This window comes from Hyperoodon ampullatus (genome assembly GCF_949752795.1).
Source record: "Hyperoodon ampullatus genome assembly, chromosome: 10".
NCBI lineage: Eukaryota > Metazoa > Chordata > Mammalia > Artiodactyla > Ziphiidae > Hyperoodon > Hyperoodon ampullatus.
Window position 1 is genome coordinate 48,961,240 of NC_136923.1, and position 13,198 is coordinate 48,974,437.

Sequence of the window (13,198 nt, forward strand, 5' to 3'; positions counted from 1 at the left end):
TTGTAGAGAGTCTCTAGAAAGCCCCAGTAGGAGAGCTGTAACACAGACGCAGGGTTCTGGAGCAAAACTCTGCCTACTGTGAAAGAGAATGACTCATCATTTGAAAAATGGGCTATAGGGCTTGAGCATAGACCCAGCACTGACTATGGGACATCGAGTGACTATTCATCCAGAGCTACTCATCTTGACTGGGTATTATCAGATCCACTGAGTCATAAGATTGGGAGGGCACAGGAGCAATCCATTGTACAATGGGAAAATGGCATATTTGGGATTAGGCCTGAGCAGATCCAAAAGACACATGCTAATTACATCAACTGGTGGTCCAGACTGTCTATGTCCTTTGCTCCTGTGCTTTTCCCTCAACTCTTATCTATGGCTTCATGGGAAACTTTCAAAGATCAACTGACAGGAACAAAAACTCAGGTCTGATTTTGAACACCTCCAGGATATTTGATATTAATGTATTATTGCTATTTTCAAGTGTAATAATAATGTCATTATTTTTCAAAAGCATTTCTTATCTTTTATTGATACATACTAAAATATTTACGGTGGAATTATATAAGGTATGCAACTTGTTTAAAATATCATGGGGGGAAATAAGTGGGACAGAAATGGCCATGTGTTAAGCCTGAGTTAGGGGTAAATGGGAGTTCATATACTATTCTATTTACTTAGGTGTACATTCTAAACTCTCTGTAAATCAAAGTTAAAAACAGCAACCCAGGGCTTCCCTGGTGGCGCAGTGGTTGAGAGTCCGCCTGCCGACGCAGGGGGACGCGGGTTCATGCCCCGGTCCGGGAGGATCCCATGTGCCGTGGAGTGGCTGGGCCCGTGAGCCATGGCCGCTGAGCCTGCGCGTCCAGAGCCTGTGCTCCGCAACGGGAGAGGCCACAACAGTGAGAGGCCCGCACACTGCAAAAATAAATAAATAAATAAATAAAATGGGCTTGGGGCTTCCCTGGTGGCGCAGTGGTTGAGAGTCCGCCTGCCGATGCAGGGGACATGGGTTCGTGCCCCAGTCCGGGAAGATCCCACATGCTGCAGAGAGGCTGGGGCCATGAACCATGGCTGCTGGGCCTGCACATCCACAGCCTGTGCTCCACAACGGGAGAGGCCACAGCAGTGAGAGGCCCACATACCGGAAAAAAAAAAAAAAGGGCTTGAAAATGGTACTTCCCTGGTGGTACAGTGGTTAAGATTATGCCTGCCAACGCAGGGGACACAGGTTTGATCCCTGGTCCGAGAAGATCCCACATGCTGCAGAGCAACTAAACTTGTGTGCCACGACGACTGAGCCTGCCCTCTAGAGCCCATGCACCACAACTACTGAAGCCTGCACACTCTAGGGCCCATGTGCCACAACTACTGAGCCACGTGCTGCAACTACTGTGCTCTGCAACAAGAGAAGCCACCACAATGAGAAGCCTGTGCACTGCAATGAAGAGTAGCCTCCGCTTGCTGCTACTAGAGAAAGTCCATGCACAGCAGTGAAGACCCAGACACAGCCAAAAAAAAGAATAAAATACTTAGGAATAAACCTACCTAAGGAGGCAAAAGAACTATACTCAGAAAACTATTAGATACTGATGAAAGAAATTAGGATGACACAAAGACGGAGAGATATACCATGTTCTTAGATTGGAGGAATCAATACTGTCAAAATGACTAGACTACCCAAAGCAATCTACAGATTCAATGCAATCCCTATCAAATTACCAACAGCATTTTTCACAGAATTAGAACAAAAACCTTTACAATTTGTATGGAAACACAAAAGACTATGAATAGTCAAAGCAATCTTGAGAAAGAAAAATGGAGCTGGAGGAATCAGGCTCCCTGACTTCAGACTATACTACAAAGCCACAGTCATCAAAACAGTATGGTACTGGCACAAAAACAAATACAGATCAATGGAACAGGATAGAAAATCCAGAGATAAACCCATGCACCTATGGTCATCTAATCTAGGACAAAGGAGGCAAGAATATACAATGGAGAAAAGACAGTCTCTTCAATAAATGGTGCTGGGAAAAACGGACAGCTATACATAAAAGAATGAAATTAGAACACACCCTAACACCATACACAAAAATAAACTCAAAATGGATTAAAGACCTAAATGTAAGGCCAGATACTATAAAACTCTTAGAGGAAAACGTAGACAGAACACTCTTCGACACAAATCGCAGCAAGATCTTTTTGATCCACCCCCTAGAGTAATGAAAATAAAAACAAAAATAAACAAATGGGACCTAATTAAACTTAGAAGCTTTTGCACAGCAAAGGAAACCATAAACAAAATGAAGACAACCCTCAGAATGGGAGAAAATATTTTCAAATGAAGCATCTGCCAAGGGATTAATCTCCAAAATATACAATTTATGCAGCTCAATATCAAAAAAAGCAAACAACCCAATCAAAAAATGGGTGGGGGCTTCCCTGGTGGCACAGTGGTTGAGAGTCCACCTGCCGATGCAGGGGACACGGGTTCGTGCCCCGGTCCGGGAAGATCCCACATGCCGTGGAGTGGTTGGGCCCATGAGCCATGGCCACTGAGCCTGCACGTGTAGAGCCTGTGCTCCATGACGGGAGAGGCCTCGGCAGTGAGAGGCCCGCGTACTGAAAAAAAAAAAAAAATGGGTGGGACATCTAAACAGACATTTCTCCAAAGAAAATATACAGATGGTTAAAAAGCACATGAAAAGGTGCTCAACATCACTAACTATTACAGAAATACAAATCAAAACCACAATGAGGTATTACATCACACTGGTCAGAATGGCCATCTTCAAAATGTCTACAAACAATAAATGCTGGAGAGGGTGTAGGGGAAAGGGAACCCTCCTACACTGTTAGTGGGAATGTAAACTGGTACAGCCACTATGGAGAACAGTATGGAAATTCCTTAAAAAACTAAAAATAGAGCTATCATATGATCCAGCAATCCCACTCCTGGGCATATATCCAGAGAAAACCATAATTCGAAAATATACGCACACCCAATGTTCACTGCAGCTCTATTTACAATAGCCAGGACATGGAAGCAACCTAAATGTCCATTAACAGAGGAATGGATAAAGAAGATGTGGTACATATATACAATGGAATATTACTCAGGCATAAAAAAGGACAAAATAATGCTATTTGCAGCAACATGGATGGACCTAGAGACTGTCATACTGAGTGAAGTAAGTCAGAAAGAGAAAGACAAATATCATATGACATCATTTATAAGTGGAATCTAAAAAAAGATTACAAATTAACTTATCTACAAAACAGAAATAGAGTTATAGATATAGGAAATAAACTTATGGTTACTGGGGGGTAAGGGGAGAGGGAAAAGGGGGAGATTGGGATTGACATATACACACTACTATATATAAAATAGATAACTAATAAGGACCTACTGTATAGCACGGGGAACTCTATTAATACTCTGTAATGGCCTATATGGGAAAAGAATCTACAAAAGAGTGTATATATGTATATGTATAACAGATTCATTTTGTTGTACACTTAAAACTAACACAATATTGTAAATCAACTATACCCCAGTAAATTTTTTTTTAAATGGGCTTGAAAACATATTTCTCCAAAGAAGATACACAAATGGCAAATAGGCATATGAAAAGACACTCAACATCACTAATAATCAGGGAAATGCAAATCAAAACCACAGTGAGCTATCACCTCACACCCATCGGGATGGCTACACTCAAAAACAAAAAACAAAAACCACACACCGGGGGCTTCCCTGGTGGCGCAATGGTTGAGAGTCCGCCTGCCGATGCAGGAGACACAGGTTCGTGCCCCGGTCTGGGAGGATCCCACATGCCGCGGAGCGGCTGGGTCCGTGAGCCATGGCCGCTGAGCCTGAGCGTCCGGAGCCTGTGCTCCGCAACGGGAGAGGCCGCAGCAGTGAGAGGTCCACGTACCGCAAAAAACAAAAACAAAACAAAACAAAAACCACACACCGAAAAACCAGAAAATAGCATTGGTGAGGATGTAGAGAAATGGGAATCCTCGAGCACTGTTGGTGGGCATGTAAAAATGACACAGGGGCTTCCCTGGTGGCGCAGTGGTTGAGAGTCCACCTGCCGATGCAGGGGACACCGGTTTGTGCCCCGGTCCGGGAAGATCCCACATGCCGCAGAGCGGCTGGCCCCGTGAGCCATGGCCGCTGAGCCTGCGCGTCCGGAGCCTGTGCTCCGCAACAGGAGAGGCCACAACAGTGAGAGGCCCGTGTACCGCAAAAAAAATAAATAAATAAAAAACTTTAAAAAAATAAAATAAAATAAAAATGACACAGGCACTGTGGAAAACAGTATGGTGATTCCTCAAAAAAATTAAAAATAGAACTACTATAAGATCTAGCAATTCCACTTCTGGGTATAAACCCCAAAGAACTGAAAGCAGGGTCTCAAAGAGATATTTGTATAACCATGTTCAGAGCAGCATTATTCAGAACAGCTAACACCAGGAAGCAACCCAAGAGTTCATCAACTGATGAATGGAAAAGCAAAATGTGGTACGTACCTACAATGGAATATTATTCAGCCTATAAGGAAGGAAATTCTGACATAGGCTACAACATGGATGAACCCTGAGGACATTATGCTAAGTGAAATAAGCCAGTTGCAAAAAGACAAATACTGTATGATTTCACTTATATGAGGTGCTTAGAGTAGTCAAAATTATAGAGACAAGGGACTTCCCTGGCAGTCCAGTGGTTAAGACTTCACCTTCCAATGCAGGGTGTGCAGGTTTGATCCCTGGTCGGGGAGCTGAGATCCCATATGCCTCTCGGCCAAATAACCAAGACATAACACAGAAGCCATATTGTAAAAAATTCAATAAAGACTTTAAAAGTGGTCCACATCAGAAAAAAATCTTAAATTAAGAAAAAAAATTATAGGGACTTCCCTGGTGGTGCAGCGGTTAAGAATCCGCCTGCCAATGCAGGGGACACGGGTTCGAGCCCTGGTCCGGGAAGATCCCACATGCCGCGGAGCAACTAAGCCCATGCACTACAACTACTGAGCTTGCGCTCTAGAGCTGGCGAGCCACAACTACTGAAGCCTGTGCGCCACAACTACTGAAGCCCACACACCTAGGGCCCATGCTCCATAACGAGAAAGCCACAGCAATGAGAAGCCTGAGCACCGCAACGAGGAGTAGCTCCCGCTCGCCGCAAATAGAGAAAGCCTACATGCAGCAACAAAGACCCAACGCAGCCAAAAGTAAATAAATTAATTAATTAAATTAAATAAATGGTCAGAATGGTAACTTAAAAAAAAAATTACAGAGACAGAAAGTAGAATGGTGGTTGCCAGGGGCTGGGGCAAGGCAGGGAATGGGAAGTTATTGTTTCAGGGGCATAGAGTTTCAGTTTTACAAGATGAAAAGAGTTAAGAAGATGGATGGTGACGATGTTTGTACAAGATTATGAACGTATTTAATACCACGGAACTGTATGCTTAAAAATGGTTAAGAGGGGGCTTCCCTGGTGGCGCAGTGGTTGAGAGTCCGCCTGCCGATGCAGGGGACACGGGTTCGTGCCCCGGTCCGGGAAGATCCCACATGCCCTGGAGAGGCTGGGCCTGTGAGCCATGGCCGCTGAGCCTGCGCGTCCGGAGCCTGTGCTCCGCAATGGGAGAGGCCACAACAGTGAGAGGCCCGCGTACCGCAAAAAAAAAAAAAAAAAAAAAAAAATGGTTAAGAGGGTAAATTTTATGTTATGTGTAGTTTACCATAATTTTCAAAAATTGGGGAAAAACCCGACAGTCAAGAACATGAAAGACAGGAAAAGTTCAAAGAACTGTGCCAAATGAAAATTCTGAAAATGAGACATGACAATGACATGTAACATGCCTTCCTAGACAGGATCCTAGACCAAAGAGGAGAAAGGGACACTGTGGGACAGCAGGTGAAACCTGCATGCCATCTGTGAAGTGGAGGTTAACACTGTATCAGTGCTGATTTCCTGGCTTAGGGGGTTGTGTGCTGGTTATGTAGGCGAGTGTCCCTGTTTTGGAGACACGCACACTGGAGTGTTTTGCGGTAATGAAACAATATATCTGCAACTCACTCTCCAGATGTTCAGAAAAAGACTAGAGAGGTAATGAAGCAAACACAGTAATACATTAACAACTGGGGAGTCAGGGTGAAGGGCATAGAGGAGCTCATCACACACACCTGGAGGCATCTTGATGAACGGCTCAAGGACCTGTACTTCGGCCTGGTGCATGGCCCGCTCTTTCTCCGCAAGGGCCCGTGCGCGGGCCTGAATGATATGTCTCTCCAACATTTCAACTTCATCCAGCCGCTGCTTATAGAGCTCCCGAATCTGGCAGGTGGGTGATCAGATGCACAGAAATATGGTGAGATCACACAGCTTTATTGAATCCCACCCCAGCATCAGGGCTTCTCATGAAGCACAGAACAGTCACAGAACTGCAGAGACCATCTGGTCTAACCAGACAGATCTGAACTCCGAGACCCACAGAAGGAAATGGCTTAAAGCTTTCATGGTAAAGTCAATTACAGAACCAAGTCTGAAACCCCATCTCCTGACTACTGGCTTCACAGTAAAGAGAGCTGCCATCTAACCTCTGAAATACCAAATATGAGTTAACACACCACCTGTGGCAAACAAAGGGTTGTGTCACCCAGACCCCCTTCAAGGAAGGACTTGCTACCTGGCTGCAGGGAGCATAGTGAGCTGAGAGCCTCCAGCTGTCAGCCCTTTCAGAGTTGATCTCAGCTGCTTGAAAGCACATAGCTGAGACTCCTTGAAGGCAGCTGTGGGCAGTATGGCCTGCTTAGCAGTCAGCCTCAGCAGAGAGGACTCAAGTCAGCTGCTTTCCTCCTTATACAGATAAGGAAGCAGAGTTGCTGTTAGAGCCTGGGCATGCTTCCTAAAATCTGGGCATGAATGCCTCGATTAAGATTGTGGTTTGTGACACAAGGGCAGGCACCCCAAAGCGGACGTGAGTTTATCATCTCCGGGGAACAACTATTCAGCTTTCTGCCCTCGTCGTTTCATTTATATATGTAATATATAATGTGTGTATGCGTGTAGGGAAATAAAGATAGGTGCTAGCGATATATGCCATTATGTGTGTAGAATGTGTGTATTCACCTAAGCGCGTGTGTAGAGTGTCCTCCCACTAGAATGTCGGATATACGGCGGCATGGACTTGGTCTGCTCTTTTCCAACTGTATCCCCAGTGCCTGGCACCCAACAGGGGCTGACTCTTGTCGAGTGGCTGAGTCGCGCCCTGGGTCGCCCGCACGGCCGCAGACGCGGTGACGCCGCCGCGCCTCGGGTGAGCACGCGGAGAAGCGCGCGGGACGCCGGGGTCGTGTTACCTGCTGCAGCTGGTCCACGAATTCCTCGTGCCGAGCATCCTCGCTGCCGCGGGCCTTGATCAAACTCGCACTCACCTCGCCAATCACCTCGGCGGTATACAAGTTGCGAAAGACGCCGGTGAGCAAGTAAGAGATGTCTTGGGTGCGCAGCGAGGTGGGGCGCAGGCGCAGCGGGTGCGGCTCGGGGAGCGGCCGGAGCGTGAGCGGCGAGACGCGGCGGGGCCGACCACCGAAGCCATGGTAGAAAGACTCGGAGTAGGCGAGGGAGGACTGGCTGGGGCTGCGGATCCGGGTCGGACGCGGGGTTGGCGTCCACGTCGCCCCAGCCGAGGCGTAGGACTCAGACTCTGCAGACTGCCGCTCTCCCCTTCCAGTCTCCATGGCAACTGAGACGCCGCTAACTCTCTGCCGCACTTCCACTTCCGGCCCGCCTCTTCCGCTTTGCGTCTGTTAAAGGGTGCTGTCGAGTCGTCATCCTCGTAAACGTTCGCACGGCAGTGTTTCCTTTACTGAGAGGACCTTAGTGTGCGGACCGATAGAGAAAACGTTAATTGACACAGCCAGGCCCGTCTCATTGCAAAAGCTTCTTCCTATTTACTTTCATCTGCCCATTCTCTAATTTGTTCAGCATTTATTAATTCGTTCATTTAATATTTATTGTATAAAGATTCTGTTTCAGGTCTGTGCTAGGAGCTGGAGATACCAAAGGAAGATGCAGCTTCCGCCCTCGCGGAGCTCACAACCGTGTGTGTGTGACCAGTGTTGAGCAAGGCGAGAACAGGAAAACAATTGCAGTTTAGTGGGCTACGGTCAAGGTGGAGAAACTGTTTGTTGTCATGGAACCACAAAGGACAGGAACTTAACCAGTCTACAGAGAAAGCGAGTACAGTGGGTTTTTGGCAGAAGTGAAGACCAAGCAGAGATTTAGAAGAATGAATAGACTCACCGTCATTAACCATCAAGGAAGTGGAAATTAAAACTACAGTGCAATACCACTACACACTTAGTAGAATGTCAAGATGTTGAATGAACGAACAAACAGGTGAACGAACCACGTGAGTGCGGGTGAGGATGTAGAGCAACTTCTCATGTATCGCAACAGGAATACAAACCAGTATAGCAGCCTTGAAAAACAGTTTGGCAGTTTCTTAAAAAGTAACACATACAGCAGTCCCACAACTAGGTGTTATTCCAAGTGAAATGAGAACGTTTGTGCCTACAAAGCCCTGTATGAGCAGCTTTATTCATAATCTCCAAAAACTGGAAAAAACCCAAATGTCCTTTCTACTGATAAAAAGATAAATAAATTGTGGTACATCTATATACAGCATACTCTCAGCAATAAAGATGAAACAGACTAGAGATACACACGACAGCACAGATGAATGTCAAATGCATTATGCTGGATAAAAGAAACCATTCTCAAAGGGCTACATATACATAATGAATGATTCCATTTAGAGGATATCCGTTATAGAAAATGCAAACCAGAAAACAGATCACTGGTTATCAGGAGCTGGTGATGGGAGCTAGTGTTGGCTCCAAAGGAGCATGAGGGAATTTCTTGGGGTGATGGAACTGTTCTACATCTTGATTGTGGTGGTGGTCACAAAACTGTATGGATTTGTCGAAACTCACAGAACTGTACACCATAAAGGGTGAATTTTACTGTATATAAATTATACTTCCATTTTTTTTTTTTTTTTTTTTCAGTATGCGGGCCTCTCACTGTTGTGGCCTCTCCCGTTGTGGTGCACAGGCTCTGGACGCTCAGGCTCAGCGGCCATGGCTCACGGGCCCAGTCGCTCCACAGCATGTGGGATCTTCCCAGACAGGGGCACGAACCCGCGTCACCTGCATCGGGAGGCGGACTCCCAACCACTGCGCCACCAGGGAAGCCCTATACTTCCATTTTTTAAGTGAAAAAAAAAAAAAGAATGAGTAGGAGTAAGCCAGGGGTGAAAGAAAAAGTGCACTCCATGCAGAGGGACCCCATTGTGCTAAAGCTGGGAAAGAGCACTGCAAATGGGAGGAAATGAAAGAAGTTCAGGGGTGGAACTCAGGGAGTTGAGGAAACTGCTAGGCAAGGGCCAGATCATAAATGGATTTGTAGGCAACATTAAGGAATTTAAACTTTATTCTGAGGAGGGTAGGAGGGCCCTCAAGGGTCTGAAGCTGGGTGTGTGGTGGTCAGCTGTATGTTCTACTGAGATCACTCTTGTTGCTGTGAGACAGCAGACTGGGGAGAGGCAAGAGGCATCAGGGAGCTCAATTGGGAAACTCATGCAGGGGTTAGGAAAGAGGTGAAGGGCACTGGGATTCAAGTGAGAGGAATTGATTGGAGACGGAGCTAAAGGGTAGAATTGACAAGACTTGCTGATGGATAATGGGAGTGAGAGAGAAAAGGGGCCAAGAATGACTGCCACATATCCTGTGTGTGGGATCAGGTGGGTGATGAGATCATCCACTGAGATGCGGAGAGGCCTGCACTTGTCAAAGGCAGCAGCTTGACATCACAGTGACTGCCATCCTTGCCAGAGCATGGCTTCTGCTCAAAGGTGGTACAACCATCCTCTTTTTACTGCTGGGGTGAGTCTGTGTGCCCTACAGCCTGAAACCCACTTCCTGAGATGAGGCCCAGGATGCTTGCCTGCAGACCTGGGCCACTTCCGCTTCTCGTGGTTGGGCCTGGCTCCCTCATCTCTACTTTCCGGTATCTCTTCCATCCTCAGGGCTGGGAAGCCAGGGCCCCTGTTCTGCATTGTGTACTTGAGAGGATCCTGCTCTGACTCTCCTCAAGCTACACCCTCTCCAGAGTGAGGAGGCCACAAGGTCAATGAGACATGCCCCGTGCCTGCCCAGACATTGTAAGCCCATTGACAGGACCTGTGCAGGCCACTTCTTTAAGGGCTTCCTCGCATTTCTGACCGGTGTGTGCACTAATGGGTAGCGTGGGTGGGGGTGGAGGCGGAGGGAGCTTGGGCAAGTGGGCTGGTTTGTCCAATTGCTCACGTGCATGTGAGCCCACCCACCCCACCACCACCACGGGGCAGGAAAGAGCTAGTAGAACAGTCTGGGGGCCTCCATTGCTCTAGAGTTAGGACGGGGCCTGCCCAAACCAGGTGGTCTTGTGCAGGCTCCCTGGCCCCCTTCCCTACCCTAGGGAATGACAGGACAATGGATTCTCGCCATCACCTTTGGCCTCTCCATCCTGCCTCCAAACAGCCTCAGAGAAGGACACAAGAGAGTCTGGCCCAGCCTGGGAGAGGCGTCCCCTTTTTCTGTGACTCTCCCACCTTCTGGCTTCAGCTCCCCCGGCTCTGTCCAGGCCAAGGTCTTCAGCAAAGCTCCAATTCCTCCTCTGTGCTCATCTTCCTCGACTTTTCAGCAGTATCTGCTGCTGCCCGTTCCCTCTTAATGACACACTCCCCTCCCTCGCTCCCCACTTTCCTCTGTGCTTCCCCACCTCCACCATCGTCTCCCTCTTCTCCTGGTATCTCTCTGCCTGATAAACTGGTTTCATCCCTGATTCTGCTGTGCCCAGCAACAACTTTCTGTTTGCTCTGTGACTAACGGAATAAATGAATGGTTCCTACCAGGCACCAGTAACAAAGGGCACCAGTCCCCTCACCTATGAGGACTTTGTCAGCATAAAGGGAATTTCCTGAACTGCCTTCTTCATTTTATAACCTGTTCTGCCGGCCAGAATTTGTGTTTTGTTTATCTCTGGGTTCCCACACACATTTTTGGCCTTAAAAATTTTTTTACTTTTAAAGTCAGAAAGAGAAAGACAAATACCATATGATATCACTTATATGTGGAATCTAAAATATGACACAAATGAACTTATCTACGAAACAGAAACAGACTCACAGACATAGAGAACAGACCTGTGGTTGCCAAGGGCAGGGGTAGGAGAGGGATGGATTGGGAGTTAGGGGGTTAGCAGATGCAAACTATTCTGTATAGAATGGATAAACAGGGACTTCCCTGATGGCGCAGTGCTTAAGACTCTGTGCTCCCAATGCAGGGGGCCCAGGTTTGATCCCTGGTCAGGGAACTGGATCCCACATGCATGCTGCAACTGAGAGTTCACATGCCACAACGAAGGAGCCCGAGAGCCGCAAATAAGGAGCCCGCCTGCTGCAACTAAGACCCGGTGCAACCAAATAAAATAATAATAATAAATAAATATTTTAAAAAAGAATGGGTAAACAACAAGGTCCTACTATATAGCACAGAGAACTATATTCAATATCCTGTGATAAACCATAATGGAAAAGTATACACAAAAGAATGTATCTATTCATATAACAATCAATTTGCTGTACAGCAGAAATTAACATAACATTGTAAATCTACTATACTTCAATAGAAATTTTTTTTACTTTTAAATTTCAAAAGTTATACATCATTATGGTAAAAAAATTCAAATAATACATAAAAAATAAAAAGTATCTTCCTCTCAATCTCTTTTCCTGGATTATTTCTATATCCTTCTAGCTACTGTTTCTGCCTATACAAATACAAATACCTACAAAGTTTTTTTAATTTTTAAAAAGTGCCAGTGGTATTATAGTATGCATTATATATATTATCCTACAATTTGCTTTTTTTTCACAGCAATTCAAAGAGGATTGATTTTATTTTGTTTTGTTTTGTTTTGTTTTTGTTTTTGTTTTTAACAGATGCAGGAGAACCCACTGTAATGGAAATACCATAGGTTATTTAACCAGGTCCCTGCTAGTGAACTTCAACTTGTATAATGTTTCTGTACAAAATACACAGATGATATAGAATTAAAATTGCTTGGCCAAAGCATATGTACATTTTAATATTTGAGATATTGCCAAATTACCTCCCAGAACGATTATCCCAGAGTAGACTCCCACTAGCATTGTGTGAGGGCTTACGGACATTTTCAACATGCTTTGAACCATATCCCAAATTTTAGCCCGAGCCCACATCTCCCTTTAAAACTCAAGACTTGTATAACCATCCTGTATCAATACTTGACATCTCACCTTAGCTGTCTGAAGGCACCTCAAACATAATGTGTCCACAACAGAGCTCCCGTTCTTCCTTAGCCTTCCCCATTTCTGCTTCTGGGGGCCCCTGCTTCCAGGGGTCCAGGCCAAAAAACCTAGAGTCACCTCTGACTCTTCTCTTTCTTTCACAGCCCCCACTGACCAATCCTGCTGGCTCTCCTGTCAAAATGTATCCAGAATCCTCCCACTTCTCATGCCCTCCACTCCCACCACCAGGGTCTGATCCACCGTCTACTCTCACCTGGATTATTACAAAAGCCCCTTTCTTGGACTCCCTGCTTCAACCCTGTCCCTCCATGATACCCCCCACTTCCAGCAACCAGAGTGATTCTTTTAAGACAAGAGCAGGGAATTCCCTGGTGGTCCAGTGATTAGGAATTCTGCGCTTCCACTGCAGGGGGCCCGATCGATCCCTGGTCGGGGGAACTAAGATCCCACAAGCCAGACAGCATGAACAAAAAAAATAAAAATAAAAAAACAACCAGAAAAGGAATCTAAAAAAATGGTACAAATGGATTTATTTACAAAACAGAAACAGAATCACAGATGTAAAAAACAAACTTATGGTTACTGGGGGGAAAGGCAGGGAGAGGGATAAATTGGGAGATTGGGATTGACATATACACACTACTACATATAAAATAGATAACTAATAAGGACCTACTGTATAGCACAGGGAACTCTACTCAATACTCTGTAATGACCTATATGGGAAAAGAATCTAAAAAAGAGTGGATAGATGTATATGTATAACTGAGTCACTGTGCTGTACG

The 13,198-nt window shown here is 45.9% G+C and overlaps 1 protein-coding gene across 1 annotated transcript in view; it reads right to left on the minus strand.

Moving 5' to 3' along the window:
- DLEC1 (DLEC1 cilia and flagella associated protein) overlaps positions 1–7,758 on the minus strand; it is a gene marked incomplete at both ends in the record, with an annotated part of 60,060 nt that extends 52,302 nt beyond the window's left edge. The window contains 2 exons of the mRNA XM_079712617.1: positions 6,202–6,352; positions 7,378–7,758. Coding sequence (XP_079568743.1) covers positions 6,202–6,352; positions 7,378–7,758 — 532 coding nt within the window. The remainder of the gene's footprint in view (positions 1–6,201; positions 6,353–7,377) is intronic.
- Between the last annotated feature and the right edge of the window lie 5,440 nt (positions 7,759–13,198).